The sequence below is a fragment of the Myotis brandtii genome, unplaced genomic scaffold (assembly GCF_000412655.1).
Source record: "Myotis brandtii unplaced genomic scaffold, ASM41265v1 scaffold125, whole genome shotgun sequence".
Taxonomy (NCBI): Eukaryota; Metazoa; Chordata; class Mammalia; order Chiroptera; family Vespertilionidae; genus Myotis; species Myotis brandtii.
The window spans coordinates 11,794,454-11,817,067 of record NW_005354385.1 but is presented as its reverse complement, the minus strand read 5'-3'; the positions used below and the strand labels follow the sequence as shown (position 1 = coordinate 11,817,067).

The 22,614-nt window shown below is 52.0% G+C and overlaps 1 protein-coding gene across 1 annotated transcript in view; it reads right to left on the bottom strand.

The window, feature by feature from the left end:
* TANC1 (tetratricopeptide repeat, ankyrin repeat and coiled-coil containing 1) overlaps positions 1 to 22,614 on the bottom strand; it is a 178,715-nt gene that overhangs the window by 2,884 nt on the left and 153,217 nt on the right. The window contains exons 19-26 of the mRNA XM_005859402.2: positions 9,863 to 9,996; positions 8,022 to 8,145; positions 7,568 to 7,743; positions 4,857 to 4,989; positions 4,114 to 4,205; positions 2,024 to 2,170; positions 1,043 to 1,143; positions 6 to 407 (exon numbers count right to left, since the gene is read on the bottom strand). Of these exons, the coding sequence (XP_005859464.1) occupies positions 6 to 407; positions 1,043 to 1,143; positions 2,024 to 2,170; positions 4,114 to 4,205; positions 4,857 to 4,989; positions 7,568 to 7,743; positions 8,022 to 8,145; positions 9,863 to 9,996 (1,309 nt within the window). The remainder of the gene's footprint in view (positions 1 to 5; positions 408 to 1,042; positions 1,144 to 2,023; positions 2,171 to 4,113; positions 4,206 to 4,856; positions 4,990 to 7,567; positions 7,744 to 8,021; positions 8,146 to 9,862; positions 9,997 to 22,614) is intronic.

Here is a 22,614-nt window from a genome sequence, read left to right as displayed (position 1 = left end):
CCGGCTGGGCCACGGGCTCCCTCGGGGGCTGGGCGGCTCCTGGCCGGTTCTGTGGCGAGGCGGGCCTCATCTTGGCCTGCAACCCTTCTTGAAGGTTCCGGATGTAGGGGGACGGGGCAGAGGGGTGGGGCCGGGCAGTCAGGGAAACGGAGCCTTCCTGCGGAGAAGTGTCCTCTGCAGCCTCCTCAAGGTGAAGGTGGTCACCGGGCGGCACCGGGGCTGGGGCCTCCTCTTCGTTATCCGAGTCCGTGGGAGGGGCGGGTGGTGGGCACTGCTGCTTTTGCTGCTGGCTCCTCTGGAGCTGCTTGCACTCCTCCTCCACGCGGGCCAGGAGCCTCCTGATCTCCTGGTTGGTGGGGCAGAGCTTCACAGCCTCCCGCAGGTCCGCCAGCGCGGCCGCGAACTGCCTTCATGTGAAAGAGAAGGTACCATCACAGCTTGCTCTGAATGCAGCTGCTCCTAACCCAGCTCGGCTATGAGAGGTGTGAACCCTCACTGGTAGACAGGACCCATGTAACTAGCTTAGAGTCACTCAGCTCAGCGGGGCTGCTAATTGCAAGCCAGATCCGTGTGGCTCGGGCCCGGCTGCCTCTATAAAGACCACTGGGCTGGGAATGAGAACAGGCGTAAGTCAGTGGCCGTCAGAATCCTCTTAAAGTGATCTTCCCCCCTCCCCTCTCACCACACCTCCTCTTACTCAAAAGTCCTAGGACTCCTGCCCCCTTCTCCTCCCCCACACACACACTTGATGTCTCTAGTGGGCAGTTTTACTTGTGATAATACAACACACCTAGGACCTTCATGTTGCAGTGTCAGCTGGGGTGGAAGGAAGGAATAGTCCTTCAGGCGTCAGGAGAAAAGAAAAGTTTAGCCATTGCTAATATCTACTTTGGTGCCTCTTGGAAGCTACCCCTTCAGTATGAAAAGGGATGAGAGGCCCCACAGGACAGCTTATGAGCCAGAAGCCCCCAAGTCAACAGCAGCTCTGACACCAGAAGCACAAGAAGGCTTCTGTAGTCACGCATCTAACCCCAGACAGTACCTGCTGTTTCTCTTCGCTCTCGCCCTGGCATAAAAGGCTTCATAGGACTTTGGTTTCAGTTCGAGCGCCTTGGAAGCAAATTCTTCTGCCATGCCAAAGTCCTGGTGTCGATATTTAAATAGACGAGTCAAAAGAAGCATTGAAACATGATTACAGGCAACTGCTTAACAGGAGTTTTGCTCTAAAGGTTAACAGAGAATTGGGACTTAACTGGAGAGAGATGAAGGGCAAGGCACGTTTGTTTTTCTGTTTATTTTTTAAAGTTAGGAGATAGTTAAAGCGTAATAATATCCTTAGGAGGATCCCGTAGAGAAGCGAAAATAGATGATTCGGGAGAGAGAACCAGTAGAAGCAGAGCACCAGAAGGCGGGAGCAGATGGACCCAGCACACACGGGAGGGTCAGCCCACAGGGGGTCCGGGCGCATCATCCACGCTAACAGGACGGAAGGCAGAACAGCGGGCCCAGAAGCAGACAGGTCAACAGATTTGGTGGTGGGAGGGTGAAGTTAAAAAGGAAGTAGAAGAGAGAAGTACTAAAACAAATCTACTAGCTATGAGTTACAAATTAACTGAGTTAGCTACTATCTGTTAGGATTTAAGCAGTTACTGGCATAACTTCTTAGCAAACATAGTAAGCTCCAGGCAGGTTGCAATCCAGTTGAGTTGAACTTTACCATTTGAATCTGGGATGGGCCACTCTGACTACGCTGGCCCCTGCGCTGGGAGGGATGGCGGGGAGGAGCAGTTTGCACTGAAGCAGAGGAAACTACACCCAGGTGCACTGTCAGCACCCTGAGAGGTGGGCAGTGAGACAGAGCAAAGGACGGTCATCCAAGAGGAGCAGCGGGCCATATGCCAGGTTCGCAGCAATGTGCACGCAGCTCAGCTGGGGGTCCCATGACCGGGTCTATGGAAGGGCTGGCCTTCCCCATTACAGCAACAGGCTATTGCTAGAGGATTGGAACGAGGGCACAACTTACATTTGTTTTTCTTCGGCAGCGAGACAAATTGAGATAGAGAGAAACTCTTAGTTCATTGAATGGCCTCATGTCCTCTCCGAATCCTTCTCGGGGGAACTTCCGTAAGGCATACTGGTACCGCTGGGCTGCCTCCTTCATCTTCCCTTTCTAGGATCCAAGCATCACAGACAGTCATCCTGTACCAGAGGCTCCAAGATGGGTAAGCTCCCACACCCTACAGAGGTTATTCTCCCCCCACTGCCGAAACCACACCGGCACGCTGAAAGGGTCCTGAAGAGAAAGCGCCACAACCAGAGTCGGACGCTAACCAGTGTGAACACACGTGGCTTTGCCGCCCGCTAGGCTCTGCGCTTCACAAGGCGAGACAGAAGCCGGTTTCACAGGAAGGCGTCTGTAAACTGCCAAACTGATAACTAACAATCTTAACGCAGCACATTATCTTCTGCTATATATTTTTGAGAACCTTTTTGTGAATGTCTCTCATTTTATATCTCATAGAGATATTTTAATGCTAAGCGTAACAGAAATCAAGTGAAAACACAATGCGGTTCCTAAGGCAAGTAGAGTCTTGCTGTAGAATAATAATCTTTTCTTTTGAGAGGAACGAAAGCATGGGTTTAAAAAATCAGAACAGCACCAGGCGTCATTTTCAAGGCTCAAGAAATCCATCTCCTATGCTCAGCCGGTTCCGCGCAGCAGGTGTGCGGACTGCTGAAAACGGCTTGGTATTTCTAACATAATTGCCGACCAAAATTCACATTAAAACCACTTCAGAGCCGCAACAGTACACACTCTGAACTCAATTTCAAACTGATTCCAGGACAGGAACCCTGCTGGGTCATGCGACATGCCTATTTATTTGTTATTATTCTGAAAGGGGAAAAACTAAAAACGTTGCAAGTGCTGTCGTCTCCTGGTAAAAAGGATTAAAATGGTCATAATCTAGGTTTTTGTTTTTAGAATCTTTTAATTCTATCTAATCACAGACGAGGAAAGAAGAGTGATCTATGTAAGTGGCCTAAGCATCTAACTAACCCAGGGGTTGGCAAAACACTGCTTGCGGGTCAAAGGTGGCTCGCCGCCGATTTTCACCAACACAGTGTGACTGGGATGCAGCCACGCTACTTCGCTTCCGTATCATCTGTGGCTGCCTCGGCCACACAGCACCGAAGCTGGGTGTGACACAGACCAAAGAGCAAAGCCTCCCATCGTTACTATCTGGCCCTTCCCAAAGTTTGCTTTTGATCTAATCTGGTGTCTTACTTTAGAAAACTCACTTTAACGTCAAATTTATTCATGTGTAAGTCATATTTCCATTTCTAAGGGGAAATGGGAAACACTTCGTTCAGTGTTATATATTACTTAACATCTTAGGTGAAAACATCTCTCGAAACAGTTTCACACTCTAGATCAGTGGTTCTCAACCTTCTGGCTCTTTAAATACAGTTTCTCATGTTGTGACCCATCGTCATGTAAATATCTGATATGCAGGATGGTCTTAGGCGACCCCTGTGAAAGGGTCGTTCGACCGCCAAAGGGGTCGCGACCCACAGGTTGAGAACCGCTGCTCTAGAAGCTTAAGACACTAAAATAAGAGAAGCAAGGCTTGCTCTCTTCCGAAAATGTCTCCTGGGTGCTCCTCTCCGGCATCTCCCGGCTCCGTGCCCTGAGGAGTCTCCTGTAGGACGTGCCAGTTAAATCAGGAGCCACGCTGCCCTCACACCAAGGCTTCGGGCCACGGTTACAGCCACAGGGACTCAGAGATGACGGCTCTCACACAGAAGTGCTTTCTACCTTGAAGCCTCTGCCGTCAGGATATGAAAGCCTGGGCAGGAGACCAGTGGCCTCTCTTCCAAGGCTTCGGGCCACGGTTACAGCCACAGGGACTCATTCAGAGATGATGGCTCTCACACAGAAGTGCCGTCAGGATATGAGAGCCTGGGCAGGAGACCAGTGGCCTCTCTCGGAACGTCTATGGGAGCCACGCTACGTGGACCCCGTGCAGCCGCACAGCCACGTCCATTACGCACCAAACTAAGAGGCTGCTCGCGGGCCATGGCAACACCACAGTAAAGGGCAACACCACTTACTTTGTATAACACGTTTCCTTCCTCCATCAATTTCTGTAAAAGTATAATCAAAATATCAGGTTTGGAGGTAGCCATCGCCCATGCAGCATTTCCTGCAAAATAAACATGCAGTGAGAGACACCTCCTCGGCCTTGGAGGAAAGGAGTGCAGATCTTCCGGGGCCCAGCCCAGCTGCGCTCACACATGGCGGGAACCCGTGGCAGGGACCCCGCGGCAGGGACCCCTGCTGGTGTCCCTCGGCCTCCAGACGGCAGCACACCCCGGGACTGGGACAGGACCCCTGCTGACCTGCCGCTGAACTAAGTAAGCCCTTGGGAGGGGAACTGTACTGGGCACAAACTGTGGTTATTCTGGCGAGAAAGCACTGGGAAACTAGTGCAGCAGAGCAGCCACGACCCATCCCTCCCTTCTGGTGGGCATGGGGTAAAATTAAACAAGGCTGCATAGTAATCGCCTTCATTTCCAGCCGTGCCCGTGACCACTGGCGGTGAAGGTGTGTGTTCTAGAGTCCGTGTGCGCTCCTCTGCAGCCTCCACTCTAGATGCCTCAGCGGTATCCCTCTGCCCTCTTCCCACCACTCATGCTCTTGGCCCTGTCTCGACTGGGAATCGAACCTGGGACGCTTCGGTACTCAGGCTGATGCTCTAACCACTGACCCATGCTGGCCAGGGCCAAAAACCTGACAGCTAACCCTGGGAGCAGGTCACCCTTCCTCTCACTGCTGAACGGAGGCATTTACTGACCTAATTTGGCTCCTTTTCTCAGCAGCGTGACCACTACCGATGTGTTTCGACAACCAATGGCTCTGTCCAAGGGACGCATCCCGCTGTGGTCCACGTGCTCGATCACAGCGCCCTTGTCCACAAGGTACAGCACCTGCAGGGGGACAGAGGCATGAGGGGCGGCTCCTGGCAGGGGCGCTGTCCCTGGGCCACCTGCAGCGCCTGGCTTAGGAGCTTCTCCTGATCGTCGGTGCCTCTGGCCCTTAGGGATCCTAGGATGGAAATAAAGTTGACAGAGAACAGAGAAGAGCAGTGGCAGCCATACCTAGAACCTGCTCTGTTAAAGTGAATTTGAAATCAGCAGTGAGGCTTCCCAGGCCACAGAGATGAGACAAGGCCCCAGTCCCTTAGGAGGCCCCGTGCAGCAGCTCCAGCATGCTGGAGGCTCTGGCCACGGGCACCTCAGAGACACTCAGACCCACATAGTGGGGAACAGGCTGGATGGATGAGCAGCTTGGGATCAGAGGGACCCGATTATAACTCACTTCAAGGCTTAGGAGTGAGACCTGAATATTGGGACTATAAAGATGGCAAGTTGGAGACCCTGGTACAACAACCAGTTTGATGTGATAAAACAGTTGTCACTTGGACTAAATAGAGAACAACAGGAGGAAACCACTTTGGCTACTCAAATGGCTCCACTTACTGAATAAGAAGACGGTAGCCAGTTTCATGTGGATCTGATAGATATACCCTATCTGTCCACCTGCTGTTCTAAATGACAACAGAGGATATATATCCAGAATATATAAAGAACACTTACAAGTCAACAACAAAATCCCAAATAACCCAACTTAAAAATGGGCAAAGGGTCTGAACAGATGTTTTACCAAAGACGATATACAAATGGCCAATATGCATATGAAAAGATGTTCAACATCACTAATCATTACAGAAATGCAAATAATCAAAACCACAATTAGGGTGTACAGCCTCACATTGTTAGCATGGCTACCATAAAAACAACGAATAAAACAGAGAACAGTAAGTGTGGGTGAGGATGTGGAGAAATAGGAACCCTGTGCTTTGTGGGTGGGAATGGAAAATGGTGCAGCCACTCTGGACACAGTAGGGAGGTTCTTCAAAAAATTAAAAATAGAGTCACCATTAGATCCAGCAATCCCACATCTGGGCCTATACCCAAAAGAATATGCGTAGATCTCAAAGAATTTGTAGGATCTCAAAGACATACTTGCATGTCCATGTTCATAACAGCACTATTCACAACTGCCAAGAAGTGGAGAAAACCTACGTGCCCATAGGTAGATGACTGGGTAAAGAAAATAGTACATATACACAACGGACTGTTTATTCAGCCTTAAAAAGGAAGAAAATCCTGTCACGTGCTACAACATGGATAAACCTCGAAGACATTATGCCATTATGCGAAGTGGAATAAGCCTGGCAGGAAAGGACAAATGCTGTAGATTCCACTCACGAGGTACCTCGAGCAGCCCCACGCAGGGAGACAGGATGTGGAATGGGGTTTCCAGGGCAGGGAGGAGTGAGGAAGAGTTGTTTAATGCGGAGGGAGTTTCGGTTTTGTAAGGTAAGAATGTCTAGACATCGGCTGCACAGCAGGGTGAGTATAGTTCACACACAGAACTCTTCTCTTAGAAATGGCTACGGTGGCACATTTTACGTTATTTTGCTCATCACAGTTTTAAAAAAGGTACTAGAATGCTACACTCCTTCACTGTTCCCTGTTGTTGGTAAGCTGCAGGATTTGGTAAGGCAGTACGAGATAAAAAGTGAAAGTGTAATAGATGAGGCTCAGTGAAAGAGCTATTTCTGAAAGTCAGTATTAAGTACAGTTTACAGTGCTCGGGACACAGAGACCATTTAACGCTGATGTCACTGCCTTTTAAAAGCATCAGGCCCAGATGTGCAGGCGACAATGGCATTTGTCCCAAGGTCCACAGCTTCTAGCAACGTAACCCTGTCTCTCCAGGTAACCCTGACACCGGGCATATTAAATACTCAAAAGTGGTAACTCTAGAGGAGCTGACTGTCGGTGCCTCTGGCCCTTAGGGATCCTAGGATGGAAATAAAGTTGACAGAGAACAGAGAAGTTCTCTAGTGCCTGCTGGGACCAGAGATGTGAATCCTGACAAAGACATGGTTTCTACCCTGAAAAACAGTTTTCAGCTCTTAGTTTATTAAGGTTTTATCCCCTAGATCTCAATTAGGCTTAAGCATCAGTCAAGAGATAAAGATAGCGCCCAAAGCATTCTAGGCAATGCCATATTGGCTTTAAAAACAAACCAGCTAATTATTTGATTAGCAATTTCTCATATACATGGAAGTGATTTTTAAATGATCTATATAAGAATTCTATTTATACGGGTTACTGTAAGAAAATTAAACAACACATGCGTGTGTGTGTATGTGTATCCATTGTACATACAGCTTGTCACCATGTATTTTTAAGCCTTTCAGAGTCTATTCAAATCTTTACTACATTCTGGAATAGACTGTCACACAATTAAATAAAAACAAAAATATCCTATAATACAACACACACACACTCACATACACACATGCTCACACACACACACACACTAACCACACTCAGGCGCACACTCTCTGGATGTGGTTCAGGTCCTGGTTTCTCTGTGGCACTAGCCCTGCATGCAGGGCAGGCGAGCAATGTGACCACCGGCGGTACCTACGGTCTCTGCGTCGCCGTAGAAGGCTGCCAGGTCCAGGGGGGTGCGGCCATTCTTGTCCATCTGGTCTATCTCGGCTCCTTCCTCAACCAGGAACTGGACCACAGCCCTGTGACCTTTCAGACAAGCCCAGCTTAATGCTGACAAACCCTCTTTGTCCAGAGAAGAAAGGGCGGCACCTGAAAGAAAAAAAGCCCAATCATAGACCGTGAACTCCTCAAGACGAAGCCCAGATGCAGGTGCTGTGAGGCCAGAAGCTGACTCGGGGACCTGATTATCATGCTGAAGCTGAGTGATGGGTATGCAGCTTCATGGCCTATTCTCTCCACTTGTTCAGTTAGAACATTTCGGTAACAGAAAGACTTAAACTTAGAATCAGGAAGTACTGAACGAGTCCGCCAAAGCTCTTTTCTTTGTCCATCCAATAGACACCATGAGGGGCAGACAGTGCCGCTACCTTTTGAAAGGAGAAATTCCACGGTGCTCAAGTGCCCTTCGCATGCGGCCACCATGAGGGGTGTCCGGCCCTGCTTGTCGCTTAGGTTCACGTCGCAGCCGCGTTCCAACAGCAATCTCACGATCTGAAATACACACACCAAGTTACGACTCCCCTGCTCTATTTTATACCCTGTCCTCTATCCCCAGGCAGGACTGTCCACCTTTTTTAAAAGTTGCAAAAGGACTCTCTTCCTTTAAAAACCCCACTAAATTGTGTAACCCGTGTGGCCTGTAGCAATTTTCTATTGTCTTCCTTTGAACAAACTCTCCTTCCAGATGTAGACATTTAAAACCATGCAAGCACAGGACCTGGTGCCAATCACAATCAAGGACTGACCACACAGCCAGCGGGGCTTGTGGGATAACTGAGCAGAACTAAAGGGGCTGAAGTGACACTCCTGCAGTAAAGGGCGCAGGGAGGAGGGTGCATGCAGAGAGGTGGGTGCAGGGAAACCTCCACCCGCCACACCCATGCAATCTGCTCTTCTGAGACTCAGCCTGGTGGGCGGTGTGATGTTCACAGCGGGCCTTTTCAGCAGAGCTGCCTGCAGGAGAGTCTCGCTTGGGACCATGCCTTTAAAAATGTTTTTTAATATATTTTTAAAATATATCTTTTTATTGATTTCAGAGAGGAAGGGAGAGGGAGAGACAGAAACATCAATGATGAGAGAGAATCGTCTCCAACTGGGGATCGAGCCCGCCACCTGGGCATGTGCCCTTGACCGGAATCGAACCCGGGACCCTTCAGTCCATAGGCCGAAGCTCTATCCACTGAGCAAAACCGGCTGGGGCTGGGACCATGCCTTTCAGTGCACGTGATGAGGTTGGGGAGCAAAACCAGGAAACCAGAGAAGCATCTCACACAACTACCACCCAGGAGGGAATGGCTTTACACAGGGGCAGTCCAGTCTCTCTCTGCATATCCATTTGATGGCCACGGGAGAAGGGGGCACACTCCCATTGCTCTCTTGTTCTTGATACACCAACAAATGCTTTCCAAACTTCCCCATGACGTAGGAAACAGACCAGGAGAGAGGATTAGCCAGGGCATCATGCAGGGGTTCCAGGGAATGCATGCTATACACCAAGCCCCGGGAAATAAAAGGAGAAAAGCCGAAATATTGGTGGGGGGCATTCACAGCTCCTACCAACAGAAGTGGCAGGAATCGGGAGAGATGCAATACCACGATGCAAACTTGGGTCTAGAAAATTCTCCCTCTAATGAACATGGCAAGGTGCATTTATCTGTTTGTTGCTTGTGTGTAACCTGGTGCCAGGCATGGGGTAGGTACGTGGTCACTGTTGACAAAATGAAGGAACAGATGACCGAACGCTGCTCTCAAGGGCCCCATGTTCCGTGACTGAAGGACAGCGAGCCACTCACACACAGTGACAGAAACCAGGCTGACCCGCAGCGCTGGCCAAAGGGAGCGTGTGCTTTTCCAGAGAGCACGAGAGAACCATTCTTCCTCCGGGATGTTGGACAAACGGGCAAACAATCACACCAACAACAGACACATCACAGCAAGTCTTCTGTTATAATGGGGGCCACCCACTCCATTGCCCCAGCCCAGGTGCCAGGAGGCCGCTGTGGTCTCCGACCTGGTGATCAGCCTTGCTCCTGGCCACCGCCCACCCGGCTGCCTGTGCGGCCTGTCAAATGCACACCTTTATGGGCAGGTGGTATAGACAGCACCAGCAGAAGCAAGGGCACTGACCACACGGGGCTGGGGAGCGACGGGCGAGAGTGGGCTCTGTCCCCATCCACCGTTCCCGAAGCATTCGGGGCCCACGGGGTACCTGCCAGTGCCCTTGGCGTGCTGCACAGAACAGCGGCGGGACGCCTCTCCTGTTGGTCTGGGACACGGCCGCTCCGCGCTCCAGCAGCAGCTCGCAGACCTCCAGCTTCCCGCGTCCTGCAGCGGCCGTCAGGGCTGAGGGAAGTCACAGGGGAGGGGCACTGTTAGGACGTGGTGGTCAACGGTGCCGCCCATTCTCTGACTCTCCTGCCACGGAGAGGAAGGGGCTGCGTATCCGTGCCCCCGGCCCCTGAACCTGGGTGAGCTCTGAGACCAACAGCACAGCGGGAATGAGGCTGCGTCTGGGCCCAGGTCCTGGAGACGAGCGGCTTCTGCGTCCTCGGGACACTCATTCTCGGGACCCAGATGCCAGCGGTGGGGAAGCCCATGCTGCCCGCGGGGAGACCCACAGGGAGGAGAACCGCAGCCCAGGTCTGGCCGGCAGCCCTGGGGGAGCTCTCAGCACACAGCCGACCGTGTGGGCCATCCTGGAAATCGATCCCCGGGCCGAGCCTTCCTACACCTGTGAGCAGGGCCGAGCCACCATCTGCAGACTCAGGAGTCACTAAGTTTTTGCTACATTGTTGATTTCTTACAGCAAGAAATAACCAGGCAATAGTGCCTCACAAACACAGAGATCAGTATTACTGTCCAATCTGGCCTTTTACCCTAAAGGCATGCATTTCATCCAACAAGAATGACTGAGGCGGCCAAGAGCGTATCCTCATTCCTGCCTTTGCAGAACGTAGAACCTCCGTAGCAAGTCACAATTGGAGAAGAAGAACATCCCGAAAGGGAAGTCAGATTACAGAGTTCCCGAGGGCTCGGCAAGGAGCCCAGGGTGATCCAGAGGGGTGAGCGGCCAGCTGGTATCGGGGTGCTGTGGGAGCAGCCAGGATAAGAATGGCCTGAATGGAAAGAGACGACCGAGCAAAGGTTCACCAACACCCTCACGTCAGTGACTGTGCTCCCACCCCAAGTCCTGATTCTTAATGGGAGGGGTGCCAAAAAGAGGGGCTTAGAGAAAAGGGGGGCCTCTGCTATGTCATGTGAATCACTGTCTAGAGCAGCGGTTCTCAACTTGTGGGTCGCAATCCCTTTGGGGGTCGAATGACCCTTTCACAGGGGTCGCCTAAGACCATCGGAAAACACATATATAATTACATATTGTTTTTGTGATTAATCACTATGCTTTAATTATGTTCAATTTGTAACAATGAAATTGGGGGTCACCACAACATGAGGAACTGTATTAAAGGGTCGCGGCGTTAGGAAGGTTGAGAAACACTGTCTTAGAGGAAAAGTCGTAGGTTCTGGGGACAGTGCCAGGCCAGACGAGAAGCTTTTAGTGGGAAAGGGGACAGGAAGGGACTGAGGACGAAGGGCAAAGACACCTCGGCAGGGAACCTCTATGACGCAGAGGAGGAAGGAGAGGTCGCGAGTGATGCCCGGTCTATTCCTGCTGCCTGCTGGGACGCTCTGTGTTTAGACACAGCCTCATGCTAACAAATTCCAGCTTTCAGAACAGATGACGCGCTCCTACTAACCAGTACGGCCTCTCGGTGTGAAGACGGGGCGATACAGGAACAGGCGCTTGCAAAGGTGAAGTCCGTCCGAACGCCAATGAGCTTACGGGGAAAGTGCCCACCTTCTTCGTAATCGTGAGACATGCTGTGGGACAGTGGGGACGCTCACATGCCGCTGCGGGACTGAGGACTGGGGGACCCACCGACACCACTGAGTGAAGCTGAAGGTGCACACACGCTACCACCCAGCAACCCTGCACCTTGTAGACACGTGCCCGGGGGTGGGTGCCCGCGGAGTGAAGTGAGACGCACGTGCAATGGGCTCACGCTGGAAGCAACCCAGCGGGCCGTCAACCGTAGGAGGCATCATAACTAGTGGAATGGCCAAGCAAGGACAATAAACACTATGCCGCTAAATGCAACACAAGGGGTCCGTTTCACAAACTAAACATCGATTCCAAGAAACAAAGCACAGCAGTACAGACACAGGGTGACTGTTCACACCTGGGGTGACACTGGGCACGGCTGCGGCGGTCCTGGGAGAGGCCCAGGTGTGGGCCCGGCTCCGTGCGAGCCCCTGGTCTGCGTCCGGCTCTCCTGGTGTCCTGCTCTCTTGCACCTAAGACCCGGGCAGCCAAGTACTGAGGACCGCAGCCTTCCACACACACGGCTCGGCCCGACGTCCTTCTCAGAACCCCTCTCAGCACAGGTGGACTTACCTACTTAGCTCAGCAGCGTGAACCCCTGGGAGGAACACACACACCAGGATATAAACCGGACGTCTGGGCCTGATCCATGACAGAGAGCAGTTCCTCCAAGGAACAAAGACATCTCCACAGACCTTCCTGCGGGTCGCAGGGCACTGGGCCTGTGACACCACCTCTTCACGTGTCACAGAGAGGCACCCACACCTGCCCCACAGACCCCCGAGCTGTTTCCATCCCAGAGCCCCACACGGAGGATGTGCGACAGGAGGGGCTTGTCATCAGCCATCTTACTAATGCTTCCACCTGTCTGCCCTAAGGATTTCTTACGATACAGGAGAGTCCCTCTCAACAACAGCTGCCATGTGTTATGACGGATTTTCTCTGGACGGTGCCACCAGAATGCAACGTGGACACAAAGCGTGAGCCACTGCTGCTCCCGTGGTGGGGCCGCTCCTATCTGTGTTACACAGGCTCGTTGTCGCTGACTTTACATCTAACTTGAAAAGAAGTGATAAATGCCATGAACAGAACAGAATTTGTATCAGTTGTATATACTTCTGCACTGGGCTGGAGGTGGGAGGTTCCCATATCCAAAATGTTTGAAAACCAGTGGCCAAAGCGATCCTGTCTGCACTGAGAGTCCACACTAGAGGGTCGTGGCCTGCTGCCCAGGGCATGCCCAGCACATGGTGCCCCGCCATCATGCTAACGTTAATGATTCCTAAACCCCGGGGCACCTTTATATACATTATCGGGACGGACCTGCACATGCCCCCTGCGAGTGGCGAGTGGGATGAAGATCCGGGCCGTGAGCCACACTTCCTGGACCTGCTGCTCTTTGCACTCTTCCTCCAGTTAGGGAGGCCCTCCTCTTCCCTCTCCTCCACCGGCAGCTGAGCGTGACAAGCAACACAGGAGCGAACACACACACACACACACACACACACACACACACACACACACGCAGGGACAGGGCGGCATGTATGCAGCCACCAGGAGAAGGAATAAACTCAGGGCTTCCAGGAGATGAGGTCTGAAGCAGCTGATCCACCGGAACACTCCATCCTCTCTCATTTGGTAACCAAGCTTCGTCCGCATTATAAATGGGTCCTTTAAATCAGAATGTCTGCTGCAGCTGCTACTGAATTTCTGCAGCAGCAGCACATCCCCCCGAGACAGGCCGGCTCTAAAAATAGGGCTCAGTGCTTTCAGGAGGCGCCAGAGAAGCCAGAAGCTGGAGCAGCTGACACGAGAGCGCCCCCAGGCCCGGGCGACGGGGCTGGGTCCCGTTCTCCTCCCACACAGGCTGTCTTCTGTGCATTTAGCCATGAACTTCCTTTCGAGGGGATGAAGCCCGGCAGTGAGCGGCTCAGCGCTTTCGCAGGCCTGCGGGGATCCCGCTCTGCACACACAGTCTTACCAGCGCTCACGGTCCAGTGACGCCAGCGAACAACAGGACCCGTGTTGTCCTTTTCCTGCCGAGACTGAGTATTCTGGGCCGCATCCCGCAGGACCCTGAGGCTGGGCTGCATCTGGGTGTCAGCAGCCACAGGATGGAAGGATACCATATTCGGGAATAAGCCAGCCTGAAGACTCGGCAACGCATGCTTAAACAAACAAAATCAAGGCACAGCTCTGCTCAGGAATCTCAACTATTCTGCTCAACAGGCTGACCTCTGAGCTGGCCACCAGGCTCCAGCGAGGGTCACTGCACGCGGCCCGGTCAGAACACAGGAGAGGGGACCGGGCAGGAGGACAGTGCGCCCTGGCCATGGGCGAGGCCTCGTCTGCTGGCCAAGGAAACCCAAATCACAACGACCACGTGCCATGTTTTAGGACCCAAACTGGACACCATTTCTTTCACCTGCAAAATCCTTAACTGGATGGCACTATTGTAATTAAATGCCCCTGCAAGCGCCTATCTTTTCCTGATGATTCTGAGCGATTTTACCCCAGCAATACTGCCCCCTCTGTCTTCAGAGCATGAGTAGCTTTGTCTCGGCAGATACTCACTTTAAGAAAACCGAACTGATACGCGACAGTATGAAGTTACTGACAACATCAGTGAGATACGGTTCTTTGTAAAATGGATTGTTTACAGGGATCTCTTACGTATTAGAGATGTGACTTACAAAAATGCAACTCTCACCTTGCCAGGGACACAGGCATTCCATAAGCAGGGCTGCCTGTAACAGTCTATGGCAGGTCCGTTGTCAAACACCTGCTAACCCTCTCCCCTACAGGCTTCTGTCTCCACTCTGGAGGCTGAGAGAAGGGGGACAGGTCAGTACCCACAGAGGCAGGTAGCAACCTCTTCACACATCACACACTGATGACTCAAACCACCCGCCGAGGCCGGGGTTAGCACGTTAGCCACAAAGGTGCACGCCCTAAGAGGGCACTCCCTGCTGGCCGGGTGGCTGAGGGCGGGCAGTGGCTCAGCTATGCCTGCATACTTGCTTTTATTTGTGTAATTTATCTACTAATATATTGGCTTGCCTCATCACTTATAAAAACGAGTGGAAAATGGGAAAAACCAAAAGTGCCAATATTAGTAGTAAGCAGCGGGGTTCTCTTAAAAGTCATCTAGTTGCAACTAAGATGGAAACCATTGGATGTGACGAAGGCAGTGAGTGAGGTTTGAACCTCCGCTGAAGGCTCAACGGGTGAACCACACTCAACTGTAGAGGAGGAAAACAAAAGAAAAAAGTGTTCGCAAAACACTGGAAAATTCTCAGCGATTTTATCTAAGAGGTAAAATATAATTAGGGTTTCATGATTTAAAAAAAAAAACAAAAACATTTGGGAATGGCAGCCTCTCCCCTCCACTTTCTAACAACTGACCCTCGAATGGTTACAGCAGAGGGGGAGCGTGGCCTGTGCCTGGCTTTGCCGCTGCCATTTGGGGCTGGGCTGTCACATGGAGGCCTCAGAGAGGCTGGCCCCAGAGGAATTCCTGGACGAAGGTGGGTCCCCCACTTCCACCACCCCAAAAGCCAGGCAACCCCCCCTCCCGCACCTCCTAGGAACAGGGCTGAGACTTATCAACAGCCAACCTCACAGCCTAACTTTGTTAGGCCTTTCCTTCCATCACTGAGGGAGGGAGGCAGAAGCACACACTTCCCAGCAGCGATCCATTCCTCGTCGCCACACAGACAGGGCCGTCATTTGATCGAATCCTCAGCTCAGCAATGTGCAGCCCCAGTGAAACACAGCGAAGACTGCCCTTCCTGAGACACATTCAGCCTGGACGGAGCCCGTGCTGGGAGGGGTGGCCCAGGACCTCATGAACAGGAAGCCGGCACTGCCCACAAGCTCTCTGAACCTCACAGGCGCTTGTTTGAAACACCTTCCTGATTGTTCTGACCCGTCCTGGTTGTTCTCCGTTTGGCAGAAGGCTCCCAGGAGGGCCTGCAGGGGCAGGTGGAAGGCCGGGCGGGGTCAAGGAGAGGAACTCTGTTACAAAGCAACAGGCGGCAACCAAGCAGCACATAAAAAACACGTTGCCTCCCCCACCTCATCCACCCACTTCCCATGGAGCCTCTAAGGAGAGGCAAACACGGGCAGGGGTCTAACCTGAGGAACCAGGACACTCGGACACGTGACCAGTTCCAGTGTCAAAACACACTGTCAGCCCTGGCTGGTTTGGCTCAGTGGATAGAGCACTGGCCTGTGAACTGAAGGGTTCCAGGTTCGATTCCAGTCAAGGGCATATGCACAGGTTGTGGGCTCAGCTCCCAATAGGGGGCATGCAGGAGGCCGCTAATCAATGATTCTCTCTCATCATTGATGCTTCTCTTTCTCTCTCCCTCTCCCTTTCTCTCTGAAATCAATAAAAATTAAAAAAAAACAAACAAAAACAAAACACTGTCAGTCTCCGTGCATACATAGATGAAAGATAAAACATGAGCCTCCAGCTGCCAGGGAATTCTTTAAAGAAATAAAATGTGCAATTGCCACTAAACAGGACTTCACGTGTGACCAACATTCTCCTCTATTCTTCCTATCTCTAAAGCATTGCGAAATAACTAAGATCCTCGCACTTAAACATTTCAATACTATATCAAGTCCAAATGCATAGCATAAACTAATAATATATGACAATGATAATTAATTAATATTGATAATCACCTTATCACAACCCCGGCAGCATAGCCCCTCTGCTGAACACTTACTCCGCTGAGCTCTGGGCACAATGCTATGGGTGAATTCTCATTTCCCCTCAACAAGGACCCTTGGAGTTGGATGATTATGTGCATTTTAGCAGGGAAAGGAAGAGTCGCATTATTTGCCCCAAATCATGAAGCCAATCAGTGTGAGTCAGGAATTAACCCCAGCAGCTGGTAAACCTGGAGCCATGTTATCAAAAACAGGAAGATCTGCCACAGTTTAACAATGTACTATGACACCGTGAGGTGCTTCCTGTGCGATGATTCATGGAATTAATCACACATTCATGTAATACACAGCCAACTTCCGTGAGGCAAGTACCACTCCTCCGTTTTAACTGATGATGAAAATAATGCCCAGAGATGTTAAACAACTTGCCTAAGGTCACACAGCTCATGGGAGGCAGGGACAGGCCTGGGAGGCAGGGGGTCTGACAGGAGTCTGAGGTCTTCATTCCTACGCTGCTGCCTCCAGGAAGTCTCCTTTCAAACTGTCCGACTAATCAAACTGCCTACGAATGTTGTTTTAGACCCAGAGTGTAGGAAAACGCTTCCTCTCTGAAGAACGATGGCGCTTTCTCCCAGGGACAGTCAGGATAGTCTACAATGGCCGTGCTCCCTCCTCACCGTGGACACGGGGCTTCCTAAGGCCCACACCGCAGCGCAGCCTCGTGGACACTGGGACCTGGGGCAGGAAGATGTGTGCTGCTCCTCGGGCCCTGTCCCTGACGTTTCCCCCTTCAAATGAGCCTCTTCACACCCCTTGAGGAACCATGTGTGCTATAAATAACGTGAACTCCACTTAAAAACTATTTCCTAAAATGTGGGTGACATAAGTCACATTTCATACAGACGTTGTTCTAAAAATCTCTCAGAAGATCGCAGCTCTGAGCAGCTGTCACTTCCGAACTGTGCTGAGAGGGCTATTTCTGAGAGATCCTCTTACACCAAATTAAACATGCAACGGGCTGCTCTCCCTGCTCTCCTAAAGGGCAGGGCCTGTGTGCTGAGGACAGTGACGGGCGGGTCGCCATGCAGGGCGCCCGTGTGATCACAGAACCGTTTTTTACACGCTCACCTCTGGTCTCAGAAAAGCAAAAGAAAGCAAGAAAGAATCCACATATCATTTCCATAAGAACCCGAAAGAATCGATATGGCTCTGTAGTGGCGTCGATGAGCCGCCCGCAGTCCTAGGAGTAACTGACAGAAAGACAAGCAACAGTCTGCAGGTAGGAGGCTCTCAGCTGTCACGATGTGAGAGTACAAGTTCTTACGTTGAGAGCAGAAGCCTGTTTTTTAAAGATGGATATGAACCCGACCGGGGCGTGGCTTGTGGTTGAGCATCGACAGGAGGTCATGGTTGGATTCCCGCTCAGGGCACATGCCCGGGTTGTACTCGATCCCCAGTAGGCCGTGTGCAGGAGGCAGCCCATCAGATTCTCTCACCATTGATGTTTCTATCTCCCTCTTCCTCTCCCTTCCTCTCTGAATCAATAAAAATATATTTAAAAAATAATAATAAAGATGGATCTGAGGAACCACTCACCAGAATGGTGACTATGTACAAAAACAGCAACAAGAAGTGAGCACTGGGGATCCAGCGACCAGTCATGTGCCCTGAGATGCACTCTGTGCTTTCAACAGGCCTCGCTCCTCACCCCTCTCCTGCCTGCAGGGCAGGGCACACCAGGGCCAAGGCCAACCCCAGGGGTCTGCTGAGCAGGAAGGGGACAGATGTGGACAAACCCATCCCCTCAGTTCTTACCCCCAAGCCCCTCACTGTTGGGGGGACCCCCACGCCCATCACCCTTCTTCCAGAGCCTGGGTTACTCGTTTCCCATGTCCTCCAGTCCCCCAGTTTGTCCTCCCTCTTACAGGGCTGTGGGTGACCCCACCCCAGCCCTTCCTCTCAGGGTCCTGAGCTACCCCTCTCCCATCTTCTCCAGGGTCCTGTGTTCCCTAATGTTCCCCCCCACCCCTACTTCCAAAGTCCTGGGTTATCCCTTTCCCAACCATCTAGGATCCTGGATTTCCCCCACCCCGTCATGGGCTATCCCCTCCCTCACACCCTCGGGGTCCTGGGTTACCCTCTTTTCTCACACCCTCGGGGTCCTGGGTTACCCTCTTTCCTCACACCCTCGGGGTCCTGGGTTACCTGTATTTCCTCACACCCTCTGGGGTCCTAGGTTGTCCCTCGTTCGTGCTTTTACACCAAGGACAACCAAGAACCTCTATTTCTGACTTGACTGAAAGAAACCTGGGTTTCCAGGGACCTTTCTGCACTTTCCCAGGACAAACCCCAGCAGAGGAAGGAACGCCTGCACAAGTATTTTCCAACAGCAGTGCGGGCGAGATGCTCAGGACCTCAAAAACACCGAATGCCAGTCCCTCAGCTTCTCCACGGGATACTTTCAGCAATTCCTGAGCACCGACTCTCCACGGGCCCCAACAAGCAGTGGACAAATGCTTTTGCTTCCAGTCTTTCCCCGGAAATTCTGCCCCGGGTGTGCATCATAGGTGAATGCCAAAAGCCTCTCTCCATAAAAAGTAAGGTCGAGTTCCAATGAGCAAAGGGTCCCCTCTCACTCAACCATAAGGCATCCTGTTCCCCGGGGGCCATGCACTGGCTCTGGGGAAGCCTTGGGTGTGGTAAGCTCACACCTGGGCCCACCTGCCATTCAGAACTGAAGGACACCCCCCTCCAGGGGGTAGGTAGGGCCACAAAGTGGGAAACTAAAATAGTTCCGTGGAGAAGAGTGAAAGTTTTAAAACATCGAGGATGAAATACAACTATATTTCATGGCCCAGTAAGGAAAGAGGTGTGAGAACCCTCTCCCCCGAGACTGGCCTGGAAAGGCCCCACCCCAGCTGCCAGGCCTCAGACTCAGGTTCCAGGGGTGGTCAGACTTTGCTTTATTTGCACATAAACTGGCAAATGCTGAAATAGAAGGGCCTCTATACCCTGCAAAGAGCTGGAAGTTCTGGCAGAAACACAGACAGCAGGCTCCCAGGCGTGAGAGTTGCCTGGAGTGTGGAAACACAGTTCCTCTGACAATTCACAACAGCATGAGGTCACCAGGTGAGCACCGCGCCTCTCTGACCATTTCAGGCTGGGCTAATTCACATCCAGCACCCACACGGAAACAGCAACTCTGTTCAGTCGGGATTTCGTGGGAGCCAGACTTACCTGTCATGGCTGTGGAATGCCTGAGACAGAGATCACACAAGCATCGGATGGGCTCCTGTCATGTTCCAGCTGCCCGGAAGCCAGGAGACCGAGGCCGTCTGTCCTACCAGGTCTGGAGCATCCCAGAGCAAGGGGCCTGGGGCTGCAGGGCGGAGCGCTGGGTGGGAGACACTCCAGCAAGCCCAGTCCTCGGCAGCTCCTGGGGCCGTTTTGGGCTCACCTGTCTGGCGTTGAAGGGCCCCTTACCCCTCCCCTCCAACAAGATTTCTCCGCTCGGTCCCTCTACGCCACCCGAGTGAGCACGAGGGGCTACTGGACTACAGCACTGGTTTTGAAGGGCTGAATCCTCAACATCAAACAGACATAGGAGCAAATGGCCCCAGAAGCAGGTGAAAAGGGAAACTTACATGAAGCTCTGCTCTAGAACTCAGGCAGAGATGGCCTAAGTTGTCTAAAAGCCATAGATTTACTGCCATAAACCCTACACTAAGCACTGTTACCATTTTAGATGAAATCTACTATATATTTTCTTGTCTCTTTAAACCTAAGATAGGAACCATCCCCCCTCTGTGATGACATTTGGTGACTAGGTCATCAGCAGGGAGACACCTGGGGTACGAAAGGTGCACAGCTGTCTCTACCCCCACCATCCCCACCTGGATTGGGCCAAGTGATGAGGGACCTCACACAGGTCTGCTGTTCCCTGTGGCCCCTCCCTCTGACTGTCAGCTGTCATTCTCACGGATAACCTGCTACTTCCAGTCAGTACCAGGCATGAAAACCACACATTGGCAACACACGGTAGATACCCTGGGATTGCAAGCGTCTCTTCTGGCAGAAAAGTGGGGAAGGACTCTGCACAGATTTAGCGCCCCCACTTCTGGAACATGGCGTCACCGCCCAGAAAACAAGGGGCCCTTCAACGCCAGGCAGGTGAGCCAAAAACAGACCCAGGAGGCCCTGCCTTGCAACCCCAGCAGCTGGTATTTTAAAGACCAGCTACTCACAGCTGAAGCAATACTGACAGACTTGTAGAAACTTACACACGGTTGGTGTGGAGAGCAGCTACAGGGTTTGGACAGGTTCAAGCCTTGGACTGATGAGAGGGCACAGTCCTCTCATGGCCACCTGCAAGTCTCAGCTTGGAGGGAGAGCCCTCCCAGCACAATTATAGCCAATAGCTGTAGTTGTCAGCTTGAACCTATGGTCTGAACACGTGGCCCCACGTGCCTGAGTGATGTGGGCTTGATAGTTGCATGTAGATGAGTAGGATCGAAACCCACGAGAATGTTGTAAACATCTTGACCACGCCCTTATTTTGCCTCGTGGAATCTGGCTATAAAATAAAGACATGGCTTGTGGGCGCTGGCGCTGTCTCTCCATCCAGGAGCAGCGTCCCACCCAGACCCAGCTTCCTTCTCCTGTCTGTCTTTTCTCAATCCTTCACCGCCCCCTCTCAGGGTCACTGAACCTGGCTGAGCTGGTGTGGCACATAAGGCGCCCTGGGGCTGAGTATGCCATGGCCGTGCCGGCTCCCCACAGGTTGGGAGACAAATAATGAATGCATTATCGACACAGAGCGTCCGGTTGTTCCCTCCTCTTCCCACTCTCCAGGCAGAATCAGACGCAGGATGCTCCCCTCAAGCTGCTGCTGGAGACAGACAACCCCAGGCTAAGTGTCTCAGTCACAAATCATCACTGACCACACCCAGGGATGAGGACCAAACAAAACCAGGAAGTGAAACAACCGCTTTCACTTCCAAGGGTCCCCAGCAACTAGAAGCAGTACACAGAGCAGTGCAGCCGGTGCAGGTGAGGGAGCCACAGGTAGCTGCCCGGTGAGAATGAGGACTGTGAGCTGGCCTACCCACTCACGCTCACGCTCTCCAGGAGACATTTGGGCTCAGGTAACGTGGACCTTCCGTGGCCAAATCCCAAACACAGGCCTCACGATCTGGGCAGTACCCCAAATTTGTAGATGCGCTCTCATTTAAGACTTCCTCTGCCAGATTTCAGTGTGCAACTGTTTTTGACAACCACAGATCTGGAAGTGAGGAGGATTTGGGGTAGCAGACAATGACAGTCATTTTTGAAGGAACACAGGAGAAAGGTACCAGAGAGGAAATGCAGAGACGGGAAGGCTGACTTTATTGTGTGTGTGTGTGTGTGTGTGTATATTATATTACTGATTTTTTTTTTTAAAGAGAGGAAGGGAGAGGGATAGAAAGTTAGAAACATCGATGAGAGAGAAACATCATCAATCAGCTGCCTCCTGCACAGCCCCTACTGGGGATGTGCCCACAACCAAGGTACATGCCCTTGACTGGGATGGAACCCAGGACCCCTCAGTCTGAAGGCTGATGCTCTATCCACTGAGCCAAACCTGTTAGGGCAAGACTGACTTTATTGACACAGTCCACAGAGAGCCCACTGGGGACCTTTACACCCAAGAAACAGTGATTAACTTAAAAAAAATCCTTCAAACTCTGGGCTGATGACGTTCACCCTGCGCCTGCTGAGGAAGGGCATGAGTACTTCCCAGGCTGCAAAGTGGTCTGAAGGGCGCGCTTCCGAAGGCTGGGGCTGAGCTGTGATTCATCTTTTCAGTAAGGTTGATGGGAATAGTGGTTTCTCTTACCTGTCTCTTTAGCTATCAGCCTAGCAGATTCTCAAGGGGGTCAGGGATCCTAAAATTCAAGACGGGTCAGCAAGAGACACAACAGACTGCTCACACAAGGCCCTCACATGCAGCCCTTCTCTGAATTTTTCTTCCAGAAAGAAAAATCTTCAGTATTAAAGGCTGGGGATTCCCATTTGGGCTCAGTGTGCCTGTTAACTACTACTAGACCTGGCCCCCATCGCCACCACGGGCACCTCTCATTCTGTGTCACTGCACATAGCCTCCCCAGTGGTTCTCTCTCTGTCCCGAAGCCACAGTCACCTGGCACGACCTGGGATGCCTGCTAAGAAAACTGAGTGTGGGGCTCCCATAGACCCGTGGTCGGCAAACCGCGGCTCGCGAGCCACATGCGGCTCTTTGGCCCCTTGAGTGTGGCTCTTCCACAAAATACCACGTGTGGGTGTGCACGTACAGTGCGATTGAAACTTCGTGGCCCATGAGCAGAAGTCGGTATTTTGTGGAAGAGCCGGTATTTTGTGGAAGA